This window comes from Neoarius graeffei, chromosome 16, assembly GCF_027579695.1.
Source record: "Neoarius graeffei isolate fNeoGra1 chromosome 16, fNeoGra1.pri, whole genome shotgun sequence".
NCBI lineage: Eukaryota > Metazoa > Chordata > Actinopteri > Siluriformes > Ariidae > Neoarius > Neoarius graeffei.
The window spans coordinates 41551167-41575164 of NC_083584.1; the positions used below are offsets into that span (position 1 = coordinate 41551167).

The following is a 23998-nucleotide window of genomic DNA, read 5'->3' on the forward strand; positions in this document are numbered from 1 at the left end:
GCGAGACTATCTGGCACGTTTGAATCAGTTTCTAAAGCATCTTTCATCATGACACGGCAACACGACATGAGGATTTTGAAAGTGGTTTACAAAATTTGCTAATTTTTGTAACCGTAACCAAGCAACGAACTAGCCAATAGCATTTCAGAAATACGGCCCCGTGTTAAGGAAAAAAGCCCTCCTTGATTGACCAATCAGAATTGAGGAATTTGGCCCCATGTATTATTACAAATGGTTAACAACTTACATAAAACAACATTTGCTCACATTTTTACCAAATTAGAAAAAACTAATGCATATTTTTTAAGTGAAAATAAAAATATGCCATAAATGACAGGCAACCTCATTTACATACATCACATACAAGTAGAACATGGAATATTAAAACATTCGAATGCGAATTGGGGGCAGGGGAAAACATAAAATACAGAAATATCATGAAAATGTGAAAAGCATTCTGATAGCCCCAGTCCTCACCAACACATCTGGAAGTGTTTCCTTTAATGGTGTTCGGGACGTAACCACAGGAGTCAATCAAACTGCTTTCGTCACAATCAGACGTGCTCTGAAACGGAGATTAATCAGGTAACTACACGTGAAGCAGACAACACCACCATCACAAAGAGATACACAATGTTATACAGAACATTACAACCTTATACAAATTAACCATCTGTCGTAATTCATTAAAACTATCAGAGGAGAATAATTCTATAGTAGACACACATTAAGCTGATTAAGATTATGCCTGATTGGCAGCAGGATCCAGTGAGTGATTTACATTAATCTGCTTTGTAACGGCTGAGCAGCAGGGCTTTATCCTACTGTATGTGATGCACAAACATACCTTCAACCTCATGCCGTATTTCTGCTCATGCCACACCATCCCAAATAGGCAGAGAGAGGTAATGAAGGCCTGCAAGAGAGAGAGAAAGTGCGAGAAAGAAAGACTCATCTTTACAAGTGAACTATGATGAAACTGAATTGATTAAGAGCGGAGTTTAAAATTGCAGGATGTTTATCACAAGTTTTAAAGAAACATAAGCCATAATCTGCAACTACTTACCACACAAACAAACCACAGGACTACATACATGATCTGTGTTTTGGAGAACAGGTCCTGGCCAAATTTAATACATACTAACGCTTCCAGGAAAGCAATGGCCCTGAGAGAACGGAAAAGAAACTCATGTGAACAAGCTGTCTAAATACAGTACAAATCTTTTACGTTACACCACACTGCTGCTGAAAGCTCGATTTTGATTGATCAGAATGTATGGATTGTATTAATTTTCTGTAACAGCATGGCTTAGACAGCATTTCCAACTCTCACGTTTATATTAATGCACTCCTGCTAATACTTTATCATTTTTATAGCAGTAATTTACAGAGGTGGACAAAGTACCCAACTTCATTACTTAAGTCAAAGTACAGATCCTACTGGTCAAATGTTACTCCGATACAAGTGAAAGCTGTACAGCCAAATTTTTACTTAAAGTACTGAAGTACTTGCTTTTAAAAATACGTAAGTATTAAAAGTCCAATTTCTGTCAGTGTGTTGTTCTATTATTGCCACAACACTTACAAAACCTAATGCCTCTGAAGCAACCTACTGAATTTACAAAATAAACGCATGCTGTGCCATCATGGTGGTTTAACGTTAAGCTAGCTAGTCAGTGAAACTCCACCTGACATGCTAGCAAACTCTTTTCAAACTCAAAATCATATTGGGAAGCTAACGTTACTAGAAAAGAAAGATTTCTACATTGTTTATTTGGCAAGATTATGCTAAAACATATTTCTGAAAGGACTTCAGATAAGTCAGAGTTATTCATGTTAGCGTAGCTCTGTTTTTACATGCTAACTAACGGTGTCCAAGTGAACTAGCTACACTACCGTTCAAAAGTTTGGGGTCACTTTGAAATGTCCTTATTTTTGAAAGAAAAGCACTGTTCTTTTCAATGAAGATCACTTTAAACTAATCAGAAATGCACTCTATACATTGCTAATGTGGTAAATGACTATTCTAGCTGCAAATGTCTGGTTTTTGGTGCAATATCTCCATAGGTGTATAGAGGCCCATTTCCAGCAACTCTCACTCCAGTGTTCTAATGGTACAATGTGTTTGCTCATTGCCTCAGAAGGCTAATGGATGATTAGAAAACCCTTGTATAATCATGTTAGCACAGCTGAAAACAGTTGAGCTCTTTAGAGAAGCTATAAAACTGACCTTCCTTTGAGCAGATTGAGTTTCTGGAGCATCACATTTGTGGGGTCGATTAAATGCTCAAAATGGCCAGAAAAACGTCTTGACTATATTTTCTATTCATTTTACAACTTACGGTGGTAAATAAAAGTGTGACTTTTCATGGAAAACACAAAATTGTTGAACGTTGGGGAAAAAAAGTTGGGGAAAACCCCAAACTTTTGAACGGTAGTGTATGTGTTAATGTTAGCCGTGGACAAGACAATGGCAACTTGGTGGGCAAATCCATAGAAAGTCATTTGACTAACCAGACTGCATAGCTATTGCAACGTTATCGCTCGCTCTAAAAGCACAGACAACTTCATTGCAAGCTTTCTCTTGGAATAAAATGTTTACATCCCTCAATATGCTTCCGCAGGTTGGACAGCGAGTTTTGATAGGCTGTGATGTGGTTTGTTTTAGGCAAACAAAGCAAACATTTAAAATGAAACGAATCTTTAATCCTTTCAGAAAACTGAAACATGGGTTCCAGCTATAGCCATGGGTACGTGTGCGCATTCCCCAGAAGAACCGCCTCCTTCCATTCTGCCATGAACTGATCTTGTTCAAATAATGCTGCTGAATGGGTTTTTTTTTGTTGGTTTTTTTGCAGGCAACAATCATGTTTTAGAAAAGAAAAGAAAAAAACTCCACTTTCAAAGCTGCTTCATAGTAACGAGGACCTTGACAGAAATGTAGTGGAGTGAAAAGTACGATATTTGTCTTTCAAATGTAGTGAAGTCATAAGTTTCCAGAAAAAAACTCAAGTAAAAGTACAGATACTCAAAAAGTGTACTTAAGTACAGTACTCAAGTAAATGTACTTCTTTACTGTCCACCTCTGCAAAGGGACTTGTATGACAGATGTTTTACATGAATGGGTTAAAACCCATGCATAATCGTTGATATGATGATATTTATTTAGCACTGGTTGGAAGGAGTCTCCAGTCTCGGTGCTTTGTAACAGTCAGCAGTAAAGTAACTAAGTTTTCAAACAAGGAAAAGCTTTCTCCGTCATGACAAGCTTGTTTTTTTTTCTAACTGTTTACAGCTGATATAATCCAAGTCATAACAGGAAATAGCTTGTCTCACAGACATCCTACAACTATGAACATAACTATAGACTGATCAAATGCATGACATGTTTTTATTTCAGTGTGACATAATACCCCTCATCCACAAGTATACACAGTTCCCTGAGGTCTTAATGAAATGTCTGTGACATGCTTTTATAAAAATAGCACAAGGATAAAGCACCATAGCTCCCTTCACACCCTGTCTAAACAGCCCTGTCCAAAATGGCTGATCTGAGTGTCTGTTCCTTTAAATGATAACAAGCCACCGCTGAGCCCACACCTCTCTTCTGCTGGCCAATCAGGTAACACGTTCCTCGTAAATATTCATTCACAAAGGCAGTTCTCAAGCCATGAGTGGAAATACTCTAATGAGGGGGCGGGATAATTTTAATGAGCTCCACTTGTGACATAGAAAGTGGAGCCAAATCTGAATGGCTTGTTAAAGCACATGTTTTCTGAAATAGGCAGAACAAAACTAACTGACTGGGCTGTTTGATTTCAGAGTTTGGGGGTTGATAGGCTCCAGACACCCAAATGTATGTGCAGAAGCACTTAAAAAAAAAAAGTTAATTTTTCAAAAACATGCCCCCTTTAATAAATAGAAACAGCAATAGTTGTTGGCAAATTGCTGTGGAATAAAACAAGATAGGATGTATTGGTTTTGGAAAATAATTTAATGGTAATGGCCCTACCTTTCATTATATAAAAGGTCCTGACAAGACCGTCGCTGATTAACTGTGTGAATCTACAACACTGGGTTGATTACAATTAGCCCACAGGCTCACTTCATACCATTCTGTGTGCTTTTACAGTTAGTTAGTTAGTTAGTTAGTTAGTTAGTTAGTTAGATAGATAGAACTGGTGGTGATAATACGCTTTAAAATATTGTTGCATATAAATAAGGTTTGATTTTCAGCAGCCACATGATTTTTTTTTTAAATCTTTGAAAAACGGGGCTCAGCTGCTTTAGCCCATTTATCCAAGCTGCCCCTGGCAGACTGTGCTACTTGTTACAGAGCTATTATGGGAAAATAAAAAAGGACTTTATGATTCAAAATTCATCTCATCTCATTATCTCTAGCCGCTTTATCCTTCTACAGGGTCGCAGGCAAGCTGGAGCCTATCCCAGCTGACTACGGGCGAAAGGCGGGGTACACCCTGGACAAGTCGCCAGGTCATCACAGGGCTGATACAGAGACACAGACAACCATTCACACTCACATTCACACCTACGGTCAATTTAGAGTCACCAGTTAACCTAACCTGCATGTCTTTGGACTGTGGGGGAAACCGGAGCACCCGGAGGAAACCCACGCGGACACGGGGAGAACATGCAAACTCCACACAGAAAGGCCCTCGCCGGCCACGGGGCTCGAACCCAGGACCTTCTTGCTGTGAGGCGACAGCGCTAACCACTACACCACCGTGCCGCCCTGATTCAAAATTGAAATACAAATCAACTGCTAAAGGACTCATGCTGGATATACTGACATAAGACCTTACTGACTATAAATATAAAGGCATCACACAGCCAATGTGACATAACCAGGGTAACAGGTAAACTGCTAAAAAAATCAACAGGGGGGGGTGTCCACATTCTGAGCAACAATCTGCTGCCATATTTCAAGATCAAACAATACAGAGAACGTGGACAAAGACTGTACTCACCCAAACACCCAACACTGAGTTCCAACTCTTTTACACTGAGTGTCCGTAAGGTAAGCATAGTACTGCCTAAATCAAAACAGAAAATGAAATGTCAGATTTAAATAATGTGACATGTACCCTAATATTAAAAAATAAAATAAAATAGAGTGCTCCGAGAGCACAATATCCCACGCTGGCAACTATGCCATAACTCTGGTAAAATGTGACTGAATTGAAAGAAATTGCAATGTGTGTATTACCAACATATAACAAAGAATCCTGCCAAGTTTTGTGAAATTCCTCCAAAAATTGTGAGGAGCTGATTTCAGAAAGTGAGTACCCTTCCCAGGACAGACAGACATCGCCACGACATAAGCCTCCTTCGGGCTTTTCAGCCAGCAGAGGATAAAAAAAATTGACCTAAATGACTGGAGCTGAAACTATTAACACTTACAGGACCAGTCAAAAGTTTGTTCACATTAAGAAGGCAAGGAATTGCACTAATTAACTTTTGACGAGCCACCTGTTAATTGAAAAGCATTCCAGGTGACAACCTCATGAAGCTGGTTAAGATAATGCCAATAGTGTACAAAGCGTCATCAAGGTAAACGCTGAATACTTTGAAAAATCTAAAATATTAAACATTTTTTGTTTTATAACACTTTGTTTACCCTATATGTTCCATGGGTTATTTCAGCATTTTGATATCTTCAGTAGTGTTCTACAATGTAGAAAATAGTCAAAATACAGAAAAAACTATGAATGAGTAGGGGTGTACAAACTTTTGACTGGTAGTGGATGTCAGACGTTTCTTGATGTAAATTTTAACAAAACTTATGTGTGTTTGATAACCCATGGAGGTGCAGCAATAACTAGTTTGTAAAAGCAGAGTGAATCGAGTCAAAGAAATTAAAACCAAAATATAGTGAACAGACACACACACAATAATCTCATCTCATCTCATTATCTCTAGCCGCTTTATCCTGTTCTACAGGGTCGCAGGCAAGCTGGAGCCTATCCCAGCTGACTACGGGCGAAAGGCGGGGTACACCCTGGACAAGTCGCCAGGTCATCACAGGGCCGACACATAGACACAGACAACCATTCACACCTACGGTCAATTTAGAGTCACCAGTTAACCTAACCTGCATGTCTTTGGACTGTGGGGGAAACCGGAGCACCCGGAGGAAACCCACGCGGACACGGGGAGAACATGCAAACTCCGCACAGAAAGGCCCTCGCCGGCCACGGGGCTCGAACCCAGGACCTTCTTGCTGTGAGGCGACAGTGCTAACCACTACACCACCGTGCCGCCCACACAATAATAATAATAATAATAATAATAATAATAATAATAATAATTTCCAAAATACAGGGTCATGGAACAAACTGATGCCTTGTTGATAATGAGGAAGAGAAAAGCACAAAAACACATTAAAACACAAAAAATAATGGGTTTCATTTCTCAAGCTGAACACAAAATTATTTTCTTCAAAAATCTTCATAGAAGCATTTACACGAGAAATCTGGTTTGCATGAAAATCTTTACAGAAAGAAAGAAGACACCTTTATTTGTCACATGCACACTTCAAGCACAGTGAAATTCATCCTCTGCATTTAACCCATCTGAAGCAGTGAACATACGCACACACCCAGAGCAGTGAGCAGCCACACCAGAGCGCCCAGGGAGCAGTCAGGGGTTCGATACCCTGCTCAAGGGCACCCCACGTCAACCTAACTGCAGATCTTTGAATTTTGGGGGAAACCGGAGCACCCGGAGGAAACCCACGCAGACACGGGGAGAACATGCAAACTCCACACAGAAAGGCCCTCACCGGCCGCTGGGCTCGAACCCAGAACCTTCTTGCTGTGAGGCGACAGCGCTAACCACTACACCACCGTGCCGCCCAAAAAGATTAGTAAATGAGCCCAATGTTTGAAAAAAAGCTTGCAACTAGCAATACATATAACAATTAGTCAGGGATTAACCATGTTTTAACAGTGATCTTTTCGAGTTTCACTTTTGGTCTTACGAACTTCTCTCTGAAGACAACTTCAGATGACGGCACGACACACTGTCACAACATGCTTCTCCATTCTTCAGCTTGTCTGGCATGCTTGTAATGAAGACTCACAAAATTCACTGAATCCACTGTTCCGTGGAAGGTTACATAAGCCTGTACTGAGCATTTTCAATGGAATGAATCATCAGTAGGTCTGTACCGCACAGTGGGGGCAGTGATGATCCCGATAAACAGGATTCGACACCAGCTTAGGGGATGAGATGCCTGGAACACGAAAATGTGCTTCAGGAAGAAGGTGTTCAGTTCCGTAAGCTGTGGACAAGATTCAGGAGACACAAACGTTTCAAACACAGCTTCGGAAGAAACAAAACACCAGAAAATCTGATTGCCAAAATGTGAATGCAATATATACAGTATTACACTGAGTCAACTTTACAATAAATCAGTGAATCATAAAAAGATTACAGCCCCAAGCCGTCACAAACCTGCCAGATGATCATGAAGAGATAAATCCCTGCTACTCTCTGGAAGGAAGATTTGGGGTCAAACCAGCGCACGTAGGTCCAGCTAGCTGGCGTAAACTGCAGCACAGCACGCTTGATCTTCCCTGTAGTGCTGTGGATGTCCCTGTGCACACGGACACACACACATTGGAATAATCTATATTATCACACATACACAAAGACAGAGAGAAAGTCACACACCTGATTTGTTTTAATTCATTAAGTCATTTTTAGTAACTGTTATCCTGGGCAAAGTTAATGGAAAGATCCGGAAACACTGAGGCTACATCCACACGACAACGAGATTTTTTTTTAGCAGGTAAAAAAAATATCACGTCCACATGGGCAACGGATCAATAAAATATCAGGTACATATGGCAACGCAACGCTTGCTGAAAACGATGCAATACACATGCCACACCTCTACGTGCGCTGTAAGACGGTCCCATCGGAGACACCAGAACAATAGAAGAAGTAGGACGCATGCGCATAAACCCCTTCTTCTACCCGGCGTGAAGCACTCACAGGAACAAACACACAACAACAAGAAGAAGATGGCTGCGACTACGCAAGGAAATCGTGCCTTGTGTGTGTACAAATTAGTTTTATTAGTGTGCATAGTTTTATATAACTTAATTTTCTTATTGTGTGTGAACATTTTGAAAAGCATTTTTATATAATTTATATAACATATTGTGTGTGAACATTTTGAAAAGCAGTCTTATCCAATAAAAAAATTAATTCAAGAAATGGTTCAGTTACTTGTTTATTTAAAAGAAAAGCTGTATACAAAAGTGAATGCAATGCAGTGTTTCATACAAAACAGTCTGTTGAAGGGTCTTCCAGGTCTCACCCAAAATCATCTTCTTTTGGCCCGTCTAGTTACACGCCGTGGTGGGTTTAAAAGAATCTGACGTGTGTGGTCGTTTAAGCGTCTCTGCTGCTCGCCTAGTTGGTATAAACACCTGTATATTTTGCTTCAATAATGCAAATAAACTTAGCAGCGACTGCAGCACTGAAACTACTACTACTACTCTGGGGTCCGCCATTGTTGCTGTTGTTGTTACGAATGATGCGTGCGAGAGTGCTGCTTGTTCTAGTCATGTGGTTGTGACGTCATCGTAAACAAATCTGTTCTACTCATCCAGACGACTTCGCAACGGCGCCGTTGCCAGATTTTTCCACTCTGGAACCCGTTCTCAAAAAATATCATTTTGGGGCACCCAAAACGCCGGTGCCATGTGGACACCAGGCCGAAACGATAAACAATTTTATCAGATTCACCTGAATCCGTTGCCGTGTGGACAGGGCCTCACTCATTCACACCTAGAGGCAATTGACTACTGTCCTGATTATCTGACTGGGCATCCATTTGCACCTGAATGGGTATCAAAAGTCATTGGCAGACAGACTATATAATTTCTCCGAGTTCTGTCTGAACTCAAATAAAACTGCTACTAGGGCCAGGATAATGCAGCGGAGTCTAAATGCATACAATTTAAAATCACATGCTGACTGTGTTTTATGCAATAATCAAAAGTGGGTTTTGAAAAGTAACAAAAATGATCGAATAGTGTATGTTAACATACACTATATTGCCAAAAGTATTTGCTCACCTGCCTTGACTCACATATGAGCTTAAGTGACATCCCATTCCTAATCCATAGGGTTCAATATGACATCGGTCCACCCTTTGCAGTTAGAACAGCTTCAACTCTTCTGGGAAGGCTGTCCACAAGGTTTAGGAGTGTGTTTATGGGAATTTTTGACCATTCTTCCAGAAGCGCATTTGTGAGGTCACACACTGATGTTGGACGAGAAGGTCTGGCTCTCAGTCTCCACTCTAATTCATCCCAAAGGTGTTCTATCGGGTTGAGGTCAGGACTCTGTGCAGGCCAGTCAAGTTCATCCACACCAGACTCTGTCATCCATGTCTTTATGGACCTTGCTTTGTGCACTGGTGCACAGTCATGTTGGAAGAGGAAGGGGCCAGCTCCAAACTGTAAAAACAGTCTGCATGCCTACACTACCGTTCAAAAGTTTGGGGTCACCCAGACAATTTTGTGTTTTCCATGAAAAGTCACACTTTTATTTACCACCATAAGTTGTAAAATGAATAGAAAATATAGTCAAGACATTTTTCTGGCCATTTTGAGCATTTAATCGACCCCACAAATGTGATGCTCCAGAAACTCAATCTGCTCAAAGGAAGGTCAGTTTTATAGCTTCTCTAAAGAGCTCAACTGTTTTCAGCTGTGCTAACATGATTGTACAAGGGTTTTCTAATCATCCATTAGCCTTCTGAGGCAATGAGCAAACCCATTGTACCATTAGAACACTGGAGTGAGAGTTGCTGGAAATGGGCCTCTATACACCTATGGAGATATTGCACCAAAAACCAGACATTTGCAGCTAGAATAGTCATTTACCACATTAGCAATGTATAGAGTGGATTTCTGATTAGTTTAAAGTGATCTTCATTGAAAAGAACAGTGCTTTTCTTTCAAAAATAAGGGCATTTCAAAGTGACCCCAAATTTTTGAACAGTAGTGTAGGTGCTTGATTTTATACACCTGTGGCCATGGAAGTGATTGGAACACCTGATTCCGATAATTTGGATGGGTGAGCAAATACTTTTGGCAATATAGTGTATAAATAAACACTCCCCCAACCCCACTAAATATCAGTTTAAAATATGAGCAAAATTAGCCAATCAGAGGCATCTGTGGGCTCGTGTATGTGGAAGATGGCAGACTGCGTTTTCCTCAGAATGTGTTACGTTGTGAGCAGTAGTTCAAGAAGAAGGAGGAGAGAAAAAAAGGATGCGTTTGTCTGGTTTCACGAGTGTTGATGGAAGCACACGTTAGCCTTCCCCCTTTCCAGGTGTCATGTGACAGGACAGAGTTAGTTATCCATCCATCTCATTATCTCTAGCCGCTTTATCCTGTTCTACAGGGTCGCAGGCAAGCTGGAGCCTATCCCAGCTGACTACGGGCAAGAGGCGGGGTACACCCATCGCAGGGCTGACACAAACAACCATTCACACTCACACCTACGGTCAATTTAGAGCCACCAATTAGCCTCTTTGGACTGTGGGGGAAACCAGAGGAAACCCACGCAGACATGGGGAGGACATGCAAACTCCACATAGAAAGGCCCTCGCCAGCCGCTGGGCTTGAACCTAGGACCTTCTTGCTGTGAGGCAACAGTGCTAACCACTACACCACCATGCCGTCCCAGAGTTAGCTAGTGGGTGGGAATTGACAAGACCAAAATGAGATGGAAAAAGGGAAAAATGCTTGCATTTCCTGTCTCGTCTTCTCAGCTATAATAAAACCCATTCTACTTTACCAGATGCCCAACACTGCCTTCTTTATTCAGGTCTGGAGAGCTATTCCTCTAACCAGCACATCCTTACTAAAACTAAACGGAACTAAAAGTTCATAACTAATAACACACTTACAGAAAGAACCACTTGGTAGTGCAACAGAAAAGTGCTTTCCTCCAAGTTTGTTACATCGTCCCCGATACTGCATGAGCATCAGTTCAAAAAGATGCAGTCAGCTGGCTTCATGAATGAAGCATGTGATGGCCTTTGCCCTACCTAGTTAGGAGCGGTCATGTGATAGGGAAAGCTATCTAGTGATGTCTTTGGATATGAATAAATCTCATCTCATCTCATTATCTGTAGCCGCTTTATCCTGTTCTACAGGGTCGCAGGCAAGCTGGAGCCTATCCCAGCTGACTACGGGCGAAAGGCGGGGTACACCCTGGACAAGTCGCCAGGTCATCACAGGGCTGACACATAGACACAGACAACCATTCACACTCACATTCACACCTACGGTCAATTTAGAGTCACCAGTTAACCTAACCTGCATGTCTTTGGACTGTGGGGGAAACCGGAGCACCCGGAGGAAACCCACGTGGACACAGGGAGAACATGCAAACTCCGCACAGAAAGGCCCTCGCCGGCCACGGGGCTCGAACCCAGGACCTTCTTGCTGTGAGGCGACAGCGCTAACCACTACACCACCGTGCCGGCGAATATGAATAAATTAGAAAGAAAATCTGGTGGGTGGGTAAGAGATAAAGAATGAACTACTTGGGAACCAAAGACTTACTTGATACTGGCCCAGTGGTAAGTGCGCATCTCAAGAAAGCGGCACACAGTCATGCCAAGCCAGATCCCTCCACCGTTACACAACAGGATGTCAAGAATGACCTGGTCCCACCAGCACTCAGCAAAGTTGGGCAGTAAGTGCATGAAAAATAACTGAAAAAGAAAGAGAGCAAATAAATGAAAAGCACATCTTGAATGAACCATGTAGAAAAGTCTGGAAAACAAAAATAACATGGACAGGCCTTTGTCTTTGCCTCGGATGACCTCACCCCATCTGTTAGAACAAATGAAGGCACACTATTTTGGGAGTTTTGGCATTTTGTAGCTATGGCCAAAATCATAATGAAAACCATCACTGTGCTGATGAAGTCACTATTAAGGCTGTGCGTTCAAATGATGCATCTTAATGTTGTAGCAGAGGGTCTTAAGTTTTTAATAGTTATTCACCTGTTGAATCGAATGGGGTGTGTTGAACCCAAACCTCAACAAGAAGACTGAGTCCTCTATATCCCCCATCCTATATGCCAACTATATACCAAGTTTCAAGATGTTATTTGTCACATTTTTCAAGTTCTGCTGCAGGAAACCAACCCTACCTCTTTACACTGACCTCAGTAGCCCGTGGCATAAACCCACCAGACCTTTGGTCCAGTTAAGCTAAAAATTAAAATTGCTCACATCTCTTAGTATCAAAAGGCACATATACATTACTTAACACATATACCAACTCTCAAGACCGTACCACTCATAGTTTTCAAGTTCTTCTCCGGAAACAAAACCTACCCCTAAGACTAACCTGAGAGACCAAGTCTGAAATTGTTTCCATGGAAACATGAAAAATTAAAAGTTCTCAAATTTCTTAGTATGAAAAGGCACATCTACATCACCTTGTTAACATGTACACCAAGTTTCAAATCCGTATCATGAATAGTTTTGGATATATGCTCTGGAAACGAACATTGCTCTTTGAAACAAAGTCAAAATCTTTTTTTTTTTATGTAAAAATTTGAAAAATCCTTTTTTTCAAAAATCCAAAATAGCAAAAGGCACCAGTTCACATGTTGTTTGATATGTATACAAAGTTTTATGAAAAGATCTTCAGTAGTTTTAAAGATATGGCCCGGAAACGAAAACGTGACCGGATGGACAGACAGCCGGACAGAACCCGTTTCTATAACTTCGTTTGGGCGGGGGATAATAACTCAAAAATTTTTTGGCATATAAATAAGTGTCAAAATAGACCTACTCTAATCTGGCACTGGAAATGTGTGTAATAACATTCATGACATAAAACTAATGTTCAAAATTTAGAGTAAAACAAGTCTCTGGTTAGAAAACATTCAAGAACCCGCTGCCCTAATGCAGTAGGTATAAAACACCGATATTACACTTTGCTGTTGTAGTCAATACAAAGAGCACAAATTACAGCACAAGGTATGCTCCCAGCAGCTTACTCGCTATAAAGTTACAATAATATAGTGCTAGAACAAGAAAAAAAAAATGGATAAATAACATTGAATAAAGGACCAACAGATATCAGAGGTTAGCTATCACCACATGAAAGAATCTAATGATGTTGTTAATAGGATACGATAAGAAGCTATTTGAAACCATTTCTACAACAGAAATCTTATTTATAACCTTGCAAATATCTTCCCATCTCATTATCTCTAGCCGCTTTATCCTGTTCTACAGGGTCGCAGGCGAGCTGGAGCCTATCCCAGCTGACTATGGGCGAAAGGCGGGGTACACCCTGGACAAGTCGCCAGGTCATCACAGGGCTGACACATAGACACAGACAACCATTCACACTCACATTCACACCTACGGTCAATTTAGAGTCACCAGTTAACCTAACCTGCATGTCTTTGGACTGTGGGGGAAACCGGAGAACCCGGAGGAAACCCACGCGGACACGGGGAGAACATGCAAACTCCACACAGAAAGGCCCTCGCCGGCCACGGGGCTCGAACCCGGACCTTCTTGCTGTGAGGCGACCGTGCCGCTGCAAATATCTTACCATGCACTATTTGAGTACATGTTTTGACTTTTTATAACGAAGGAACATTTATGCAATCGAATATGAAATCGTTTCTTTGTTTTCTTCATTCTGTCCTAAGGGTATGCAAACTTTCAACTGTATTTGAATCTCAAAGTTTGCATTGTACAAAGGTCTGACATGAGCACCTACATCACCTGATTTGACTGTTACACAATCAGGGAAACCTTGTGGCTGAACTGAACACATTTACAGCTACTGGTGAAATTTCAGCTATGGATGGAAATGTGTGGATGTAAAGAATGTGTTTTACAAAATCAGACTATTTTGTTAATCTTCTTTAAAAGCCTCTGCACATTAAAATGGAGGAAGAGAAAAACCTACATTACACACTTGTTTTATGGAGATGTTATGGTAGACTACCTCTTTCGAGCAGGCATCTGTGACTACGAATTTATCAATAAGGCATACGCTCACTGGCCACACCCATCCACTTGCTATTTTATGCAGTTATCTAAAATCAGCCGATCCCTTGACAGCAGCACAATGCATCAAATCATGCAGATACAAATCAAGAGCTTCAGTTTATGTTCACTTCAAAAACATCAGAACAGGAAAAATTGTGATCTCTGTGACGTTCACTGTGGCATGGGTGTTGGACTGGTTTGAGCGTTTCAGAAGCTGCTGATCTCCTGGGGTTTTCACACACAACAGCCTCTGGAGTTTACACAGAATGGTGTGAAAAAAACGAACAAACAAACAAAAAAAAAACAGAGTGTGAGCGACAGTTCTGTGGATGGAAACATCTTGTTGATAAGAGGAAAACAGCCAGATTGGTTCGAGCTGCCAGGAAGGATATAGCAACTCATAGCAACTCTTTACAACCGTGGTGAGCAGAAAAGCATCTCAACATGCAACAGCAGAAGACCACACTGGGTTCCTCTCCTGCAGCCAAGAACAGGAATCTTAGAATCAAGAACAAATTCCTGTTAAAAGTGGCCGGTGAGTGTACAGTAATTCTCAATAAAGGCAATTCATAAAACTATTCTTGAAAAATAATTTAGTCCACTGTAAAATCCGTTCCTTTTACAGTCTACTTATTGCACAGACAATTCTTGTAACATTTTTAGCCACACCTCTGTGAGCTCCCACGTGATGCTGATGGTCCAGCAGAGTCCGTAGCTGCGGATGAGCAGAGCTTTCATGGCCCAGCCCCAGAAGTGGCCAAAAGCAAAAATGTCAAAGTGACTGAGGATTCGCTCCCATGTGATCATGTGACAGTTCACTGCATATTCCTGCAAAATGAAAAGAAGGAAAAGATCTGCATGACTTTGAAGGAGGCTTCATTATTGGGAATTCAGTCACAAACACTGTTCAGCTGGCTTGTGTTTTCAACAGCAAAACTTTCGCAAGGGATACTTGCATTTAAATGTACAGTACTGTGCAAAAGTCTTAGGCACCCTTTTTTTCATACAAACTTTGTTATAGATTTCTATTTTATGACTTCTACATTATCAAGTCAGTAAAACATTTTAGAGTCCAAACGTTCGGTTTCCAGCACAAAATTAAATGTTACAGGAAAAAAAATGTTTGTATCTGAGCAGCATGTTACATACTGTAAGAGACGACTTTTCAGATTAAAAAAGAAAAGATAATGAAGGCTGCTGGGTTTTGGTGCAAAATGAAGAAGCGAGTGTGACAGTCAAAGTGTCGAGAAGAACTGTGGCTGGTTCTGGAAGATGCTCAGTAAAACCTACAGCTCATTTCCGCATAAAACTGCATTAACTGTACCCGAGACTAATTTTTTAAGCAAAAGGGTCGTCTCACAGCAAATAAGAATTTTGTTTAATTTATTATGGCTTACTGCTTATCATATTTTTTTCATGTTGAAACATTTCATTTCATTATTTTTAAGCCAGGGTAGCACGGTGGTGTAGTGGTTAGCACTGTCGCCTCACAGCAAGAAGGTCCGGGCTCGAGCCCCGTGGCCGGCGAGGGCCTTTCTGTGCGGAGTTTGCATGTTCTCCCCGTGTCCGCATGGGTTTCCTCCGGGTGCTCCGGTTTCCCCCACAGTCCAAAGACATGCAGGTTAGGTTAACTGGTGACTCTAAATTGACCGTAGGTGTGAATGTGAGTGTGAATGGTTGTCTGTGTCTATGTGTCAGCCCTGTGATGACCTGGCCACTTGTCCAGGGTGTACCCCGCCTCTCGCCCGTAGTCAGCTGGGATAGGCTCCAGCTTGCCTGCGACCCTGTAGAACAGGATAAAGCGGCTAGAGATAATGAGATTTTTAAGCCATTTTTGGTCAACAGCATTTCTTTACATGTGCCTAAGACTTTTTTACAGTACTGTATATATTTTAAAAAACATTCATAAATAGGAATAAAAATTGAGAAACTGTGCACACTGGAATAGGAATACACATTTGAGAGTTCATTTGTGCAAAAGCCATCTACAGAGATGTGGAAAAAACCGATCCAGCCAGATGAGTCATCCTTCACCATATTCTCAACAAGTAGGCGAGTGCACACGTTGCCTACACCATAAAACAGCACAGCTACGAACGCTTGACTCCTACAGCTCTCATGATGTGGGGAAATTTCGCTGCCATGGTTCGAGTCCATTTGCTCCTCTAAATGAAAAGGTGACTGCAAACCAATACAAAGTTATCGTGACTGAACTACACGCGTTCTTGTGACAGTACTTCAGTACATAGTTCACTGTAAGTGTACTTTTTTTTTAAGCATAAATTTAATCATGCAGCTTTTCACTTTTGAAAAATACAATTTTGCTTCTGGTTCTTTCACTCCACTCACAATGGTGATCCCTTACAATGGTCAATATCTGGAAGAGCTCCTGAATATCAGATTAGTATGAATACTTGGAAACACCCTTTTAGCAAGCTGGAGAAACCGTCGGCTTTGGCACACATACACAACTATAAAGGTAATAAAATACACACAGTACCAGTCCAAAGTCTGGACACACCTACGCATTCACAGGTTTTTCTCCATTTTGTATTTCCTACATTGTTGAACAATACTGAAGACATCAAAACTATGAAATAACATGTGGAACATATGGAATTATGTGGTGAATTTAAAAAAATAAAGCGTTAACAAAATATTTCATATTTTAGATTCTTCAAAGTAGCCGACGTTTACCTTGATGACTCTTTGCACACTACTGGCATTATCTTAACCAGCTTCATGAGGTGGTCATGCTTACAGCTGTGCCTCGTCAAAGGGTAATTAGTGGACGAGTTTCATACGCGTTTGAGGTCAAACAGTGAATAGTAAATAATAATGCAGTAAATAGCCCTATTCCACAACTGTAGTAATCCATATTTTGTCAAGAACGCTCATCTCATCTCATCTCATCATCTCTAGCCGCTTTATCCTGTTCTACAGGGTCGCAGGCGAGCTGGAGCCTATCCCAGCTGACTACGGGCGAAAGGCGGGGTACACCCTGGACAAGTCGCCAGGTCATCACAGGGCTGACACATAGACACAGACAACCATTCACACTCACATTCACACCTACGGTCAATTTAGAGTCACCAGTTAACCTAACCTGCATGTCTTTGGACTGTGGGGGAAACCGGAGCACCCGGAGGAAACCCACGCGGACACGGGGAGAACATGCAAACTCCGCACAGAAAGGCCCTCGCCGGCCACGGGGCTCGAACCCGGACCTTCTTGCTGTGAGGCGACAGCGCTAACCACTACACCACCATGCCGCCCCAAGAACGCTCAACTAAGTAAAAAGAAACAACATCCATTGTTACTTTAAAAGAGATATGCAGAATGTTTATTTTTAAATATATTTCTGAATGGAAAGTATTTCCATCCCTGACTCTTGTATGCTGCATAAAGTTAAAATCGACCGCAAAGTTGGCATTCGAGCTGCCCCGCTGAGCCAGCCAGCCCTGAGTGCATGACGTCACAGCAGGAACCGGTTTTAAGGCCGAGGCCTTTTACAGTTATAGCCCAAAGCCAGACTCGGCAGACGAGAGTGGTTGCAATGGCCTCTTCATTCGGATTTATTGGAGATTCTTCGGATTCCTCAGATAGTAATACACATCTGACTGTGATAGTCCTGAAATTGGAGTGTGTGTGCATGCTACTGCTATACACGTAGAACCGTATCAAACCATCGGAAAGTGAATCCGATAGTAACACGTCGGCCACGGAGGCCCCCACCTTACAAAATAAAGCTAGAGAACAAAGCCATCTAGAGAATTGGATGGAATTGAACTGACAGTCTCACGTGACTCTCATTAAAACAGGATAGGCGTTATAACTTATGTAACATACATGTACATGCATGCATTTTCACTGATAAAATGTAAAAGGCTAATTAAATAAATCAGATGAACTGAGACAATCATATTCTAAAACAAATTAAACAATCTTATACCGGTAACTTAAACACACAATACAAGTTACATGTATTAATCTAAATGCAGCTAAACAACAAGTGGTGCTGTTGTTGTTATGAAACCAAAGGAGAGTCGCATCTTATCCATCTGTGTTCTCACTTCTTGAAGGCCGATCTTGTGGCCGATTCTTTTGAAACAATCTGACTTTCAGTTTTTCATTCATTCGCTTCTTCCATGTAAGGGCGAGATATTGCTGCTGAGGCAAGCATATCCAGCGGAGAAATCTGACGACTGGTCCACTCATTCTCCATTTTCTCCATACTGAGTACGCCGCCATTTCTGCTTGGCTCACACTCCAGGAGAACTGGTGCAACTGAACTTACTTTCCTTTAATTGTTGGTACTGCACCCTCTTTCAATACAGGCTTATAGCCAATGCTCCTCAACAGATCAGAGGTTTTGGATGAGTCATCAGTAAAATATGCCCGTGAATTTCTCGCAAAACGGGTCCAAATCTTTGCAGTTTGAACATTCTTGAGCCATGAATGCAACATAAATCCACCTTCTGTCATGTTGCTGCACCGGCCAGCAACACATCTACGTGGCACGGCGATAAATTAGCTCAAAATGGAGGATCGGAGTTGCAGTCAGCTCTGTGTTTTAGTATAGCGGAAATGGTGATGAGACCGATAGACTTCCTGCTGTGACATCACAGACGTCAAGGTCATTCAATCAGACCGCTACCTATATGAATCACTTTAATCGTAAAAATTACTATATCAGATTTATTGTTAACGCTTAAAACTATTCCTATGCCATTCTTGAGGTCTCAAGGCATTTATAAACAAAAAGTGAGGCCATGGTTCTGCGTATATACTTTAAGACACAAAGTGACTTCATCTCATCTCATTATCTCTAGCCGCTTTATCCTGTTCTACAGGGTCGCAGGCAAGCTGGAGCCTATCCCAGCTGACTACGGGCGAAAGGTGGGGTACACCCTGGACAAGTCGCCAGGTCATCACAGGGCTGACACATGACACAGACAACCATTCACACTCACATTCACACCTACGGTCAATTTAGAGTCACCAGTTAACCTAACCTGCATGTCTTTGGACTGTGGGGGAAACCGGAGCACCCGGAGGAAACCCACGCGGACACGGGGAGAACATGCAAACTCCGCACAGAAAGGCCCTCGCCGGCCACGGGGCTCGAACCCAGACCTTCTTGCTGTGAGGCGACAGCACTAACCACTACACCACTGTGCCGCCCTGAAGTGACTTAATTAACAAAAATAAAGAATAAACATTGAATTAGAATGTATGAACAAACTTTTGTCTGGTACTATACATACATTACCAGAAACAAAGATCGAACGTGAACCCACAGATACCCCTTTTCCACCAAATCAGTTCCAGGGCTGGTTCGGGGCCAGTGCTGGTGCTGGTTCACAACTCGTTCAACTTGCAAGCCAGCTGAGAACCAGTTTGCTTTTCCATAGCTCGCAGTGCTAAGCAGAGCCACGTCATTACGTCGCTGTATACGTCAGTTACGTCGCTGTATACGTTAGTTATGGCACTACGTTTACATAAACCTTGGCGCGAATATCAAAGCAAAAACAACACGGAAGAAGCAGCAGTGGCAACAACAACAACAATAATAATAATGGATGACTTCGCGTTTGTACAGCTGCTGCTTCTCGTCGCTTAAAAATGGCGATCTTTCGCGATCTTGTTATTGTTGTTGGTCTTAACAACTCCGCCCCCCCGCTGACGTAAGCGGTTCTTTCCTCTGGCCCAGCAGAGAGTTGGTGCTAGCCTGGAACCGGTTTTTCTGGCCCCAGAGCCAGTTCTTTGTCAGTGGAAACAGAAAACCTGGTTCCAAACTAAGCACTGGCCCCGAACCAGCCCTGGAACTGCTTTCGTGGAAAAAGGGCAACAGTGCAATGTAAAGTACTTTATGCCAATGGGGTGTCTTTAGCTGAAACTGGATACTGGCGAGAATACTGGGTTACAAAACATTATCTGTGACTTATTTTTTCCTATTCATCAGGTCAGCCTTTTCTGTCCCATGATAACCCATGTGCTATAAAGGGACATGTTGCTAACTCATGTTCGCCAATGTTATCAGCATGTAAAAGTGCCACTGTGTGTAAGTGCACACAGGGACACGATAGTATTTTGCAAAATATTTACTCAAGCAGTTTTCCACCAGATGACTTGTTCACTCTTACTTGAGTAATTTTCTTGATCGCCACTTTTAATTTTACTCAAGTGAATTACTACTACAGTCGCAGTACTTCCATTCCCGTCATTTGCATTTTCCATCACTACCTATATACTACGAGGAAAAATTTCTATCCTGATGGGAGCCTCTTCCAGGATGACAAGGCCCACATCCACAGAGCACATAGCGGATGGTTTAACAAGTGAGAACATGGTATGAATCATATGCTATGGCCTTCACAGTCACCAGATCTCAAGGCAGTTTAACACTCGCCGGATTATTAACCTCCTAAGGCCCAAGCTGTTTTTTTACATGTATTTTTTATTTCTCTTTGCCATTTGGGCTTATTAGAACCTGATTAGAATAAAAACTAAGCATCATCTTTTGATAAGATGTACTTTTAGAGAAAAAGTATGTCCACATATGTGGATTCTTGCTCCGAATTTCTAAAAAGTGCTGTCCACGCATGTGACCACTAAGCCCTAGGAGGTTAAGTGAAATTCTCCATAATCATCATCAAAACCCCATTTGAGAGAATATCTTTTGGAAGAACGGTGTTCTGTCCTCTAGTACAGTTCCAGAGACTTTCAGAGAACTCCCCTGTAGTGACTGGCCATGGCTTCACAGCTTCTCGCTTGCTCAAAAGGCAAATATTGCACAACCAAACAACTACTTCCTGATGACATCATTGCATAATTACTCACTCACCATAATATCTGCCTCACGTGTTGCATAACGCAGGTTGGGGTCCAGCCAGTACATCAAGAGCTTCACTTGATCCCAGTTCAGGAAGATGAGGAACACCAGAAAAAGGAAGTAGAGGACACTGAGACCTGCAAAAAGATGCCAACACTTGATGGCTCAAGAATCCTAGTCAAATACTGCTCCTGGAAAGTCAGACATCAGCGTGACAGTGGGTCCACTCACCGAAAACCATGCGCCATATAGCTGGGTGCGGCCTGGTAAACGGACCTGAAATGAGATTTCAACCATTCAGACAGAGCACAGACTTTCACACAGACAGAGAGGGGTCTTATAACTGAGTTACTGATTAACCAGAGCAATTCCAATAACTTCAAACACATTATAACATGAATACTAGAAAAGCACTTGGAGAGCGCAGACCTCCGCCAAGAATCCTTTAAAAAAAATCTGGGATCCAGAAGGTGAGCCGGATCACCGCCAAAATTTAATGGATTGTTACTTGTGCCCAGTCACACCTCTGGAAAAAATTTCAGAGCAATCCGTTCATTACTTTTTCCGTAATGTTGCTAACAGACAAACCAACAAACAAACAAACCAACGCTACCGAAAACATGACCTCCTTGGCGGAGGTAATAACTTAACCTAAGGAGTAGTTCATGTACATGCATAATGCCAAAAAAAATTCACAGACTCAATGACTTTTTTTTTTTGAATTCTGTTGTGTAAAAATCTATCAAGTCATAGCTCATAAAGTTTGTATGAATACTATAATGTAGATGCAGAGTGAAAAATAACCCATGCCAGTACCGTTGGGGAAAGCCAGGACACTGATAACAAGGAAAAAGGAGACAACAAGGATAAGGCCCACCCGCAGGTTATTGTCAGGATCAGCATCATTTCTGTATTTAAAAAAAAAACAAATAAATAAAACACATTACCGTCAGTATTTGCAGCATTGTAAAGTTAATATTTATTATTTTGAGAGAAATGTATATCCAGAACAGCTGCACAGCTGCCCGGTCTCCAGTTTTGTCAAATTTCTTACCAGAGATAAAACCAGAAACAAGTCTTTCGTATGTAAATGTTTTAAAATGTCACACTGAACCCTTAACTCTCATTTCCACAATAATACAATACGCCAAGGCTATTTTAACGTGTTGACTAAGGTTATAATCTATCCTGAGCACGGAACCCCAAAAGGTCACAGTAGGATTAATTCTGGCCAAACTTGGACGATAAGAAACAGAACAGGTCCAAGAAATCCCATCTGCTTTGAGGTCAGATCTTGAATAAAATACAGAGCTGGCAGAGTTCATTATCTGTGATGTCTACAATATGAATCACAAATATACAGTGTATTTAAAAACACTATCCAGAACTTTCATGTCTACAATGTCTACAAAAATGAATTGCTTTAAACTGAAAATGATTATTTAAATAATCATTTAAATAATTTAAATTGGGCGGCACGGTGGTGTAGTGGTTAGCGCTGTCGCCTCACAGCAAGAAGGTCCTGGGTTCGAGCCCCGGGGCCGGCGAGGGCCTTTCTGTGCGGAGTTTGCATGTTCTCCCCGTGTCCGCGTGGGTTTCCTCCGGGTGCTCCGGTTTCCCCCACAGTCCAAAGACATGCAGGTTAGGTTAACTGGTGACTCTAAATTGAGCGTAGGTGTGAATGTGAGTGTGAATGGTTGTCTGTGTCTATGTGTCAGCCCTGTGATGACCTGGCGACTTGTCCAGGGTGTACCCCGCCTTTCGCCCGTAGTCAGCTGGGATAGGCTCCAGCTTGCCTGCGACCCTGTAGAAGGATAAAGCGGCTAGAGATAATGAGATGAGAGATGAAGTTTGTAATTGCCAAGTTAGAAAAAGCCATCTTGACACCAGACACACCTCAGAAAAGTGTATCGTCACATCATTTCTCATGACATCGGTGTCATTTTGTCCAGCTCCATTAAGACATCGTTCACCAAGGTTGGAGTAGAGGAGAAAGAAGACGTCACATATCAGAACCAGAATCAAGTTTATTGCCAAGTACCTTCTCACATACAAGGAATTTGCTTTGGTGCTTGAACACTTAAGATAAAAATAAGAATCTAAAATATATACAGTGGCATGCAAAAGTTTGGGCACCCTTGCTGAAAATGTCTGTTATTGTGAATAGTTAAGTGAGCAGAAGATGAACTGATCACCAAAAGGCATAAACGTAAAGACGACACATTTATTTTCAGTGTTTTCTGCAAGATCTGCGTATTATTTTTGTTTTGTACAATTGGAGAGTGAAAAAAAAAAAGGAACACCATGCGAAAGTTTAGGCACCCCAATACATTTGAGTTCTCAGGTAACTTTTACCAAGGTTCCAGACCTTAATTAGCTTATTGAGCTGTGGCTTGTTCACATTCTTCATTAGGAAAGGATAGATGATGCAGATTTCAAAGCTGTATAAATTCTCTGACTCTTCAAACTTGTCCCTAAAATCAACAGTTATGGGCTCCTCTAAGCAACTCCCTCGCATTCTGAATAATAAAATAATTGATGCTCACAAAGCAGGAGAAGGCTACAAGAACATAGCAAAGTGTTTTCAGGTCGCTGTTTCCTCAGATCGTAATGTTATTAAGAAATGGCAGTTAACAGAAACAGTGGAGATCAAGGTGAGGTCTGGAAGATGAAGAAAACTTTCTGAAAGAACTGCTTGTTGGATTGCTAGAAAGGCAAATAAAAACCCCTGTTTGACTGCAAAAGACCTTCAGAAAGATTTAGCAGACGCTGGAGTGGTGGTGCACCGTTCAACTATGCAGCAACACCTGAACAAATATGACCTTCATGAGAGTCATCAGAAGAAAACCTTTCCTGCATCCTAGCCACAAAATTCAGCGTCTGAAGTTTGCAAATGAACATCTAAATAAGCCTGATGCATTTTGGAAACAAGTCCTGTGGACTGATGAAATCAAAATAGAACTTTTTGGCCACAATGTGCAAAGGTATGTTTGGAGAAAAAAGGGTGCCAAATTCCAGGAAAAGAACACCTCTCCAACTCTGAAGCATGGGTGTGGATCGATCATGCTTTGGGGTTGTGT

The 23998-nt window shown here is 41.6% G+C and overlaps 1 protein-coding gene across 1 annotated transcript in view; it reads right to left on the reverse strand.

Annotated features, from left to right (window-relative positions):
• The window catches only part of ptdss1b (phosphatidylserine synthase 1b), a 33887-nt gene that overhangs the window by 5660 nt on the left and 4229 nt on the right, over positions 1–23998 (reverse strand). Inside the window, exons 2-12 of the mRNA XM_060942968.1 lie at positions 21735–21826; positions 21150–21194; positions 20931–21055; positions 14753–14911; positions 11619–11770; positions 7477–7618; positions 7191–7303; positions 4989–5054; positions 1067–1166; positions 848–916; positions 478–565 (exon numbers count right to left, since the gene is read on the reverse strand). Of these exons, the coding sequence (XP_060798951.1) occupies positions 478–565; positions 848–916; positions 1067–1166; positions 4989–5054; positions 7191–7303; positions 7477–7618; positions 11619–11770; positions 14753–14911; positions 20931–21055; positions 21150–21194; positions 21735–21826 (1151 nt within the window). The remainder of the gene's footprint in view (positions 1–477; positions 566–847; positions 917–1066; positions 1167–4988; positions 5055–7190; positions 7304–7476; positions 7619–11618; positions 11771–14752; positions 14912–20930; positions 21056–21149; positions 21195–21734; positions 21827–23998) is intronic.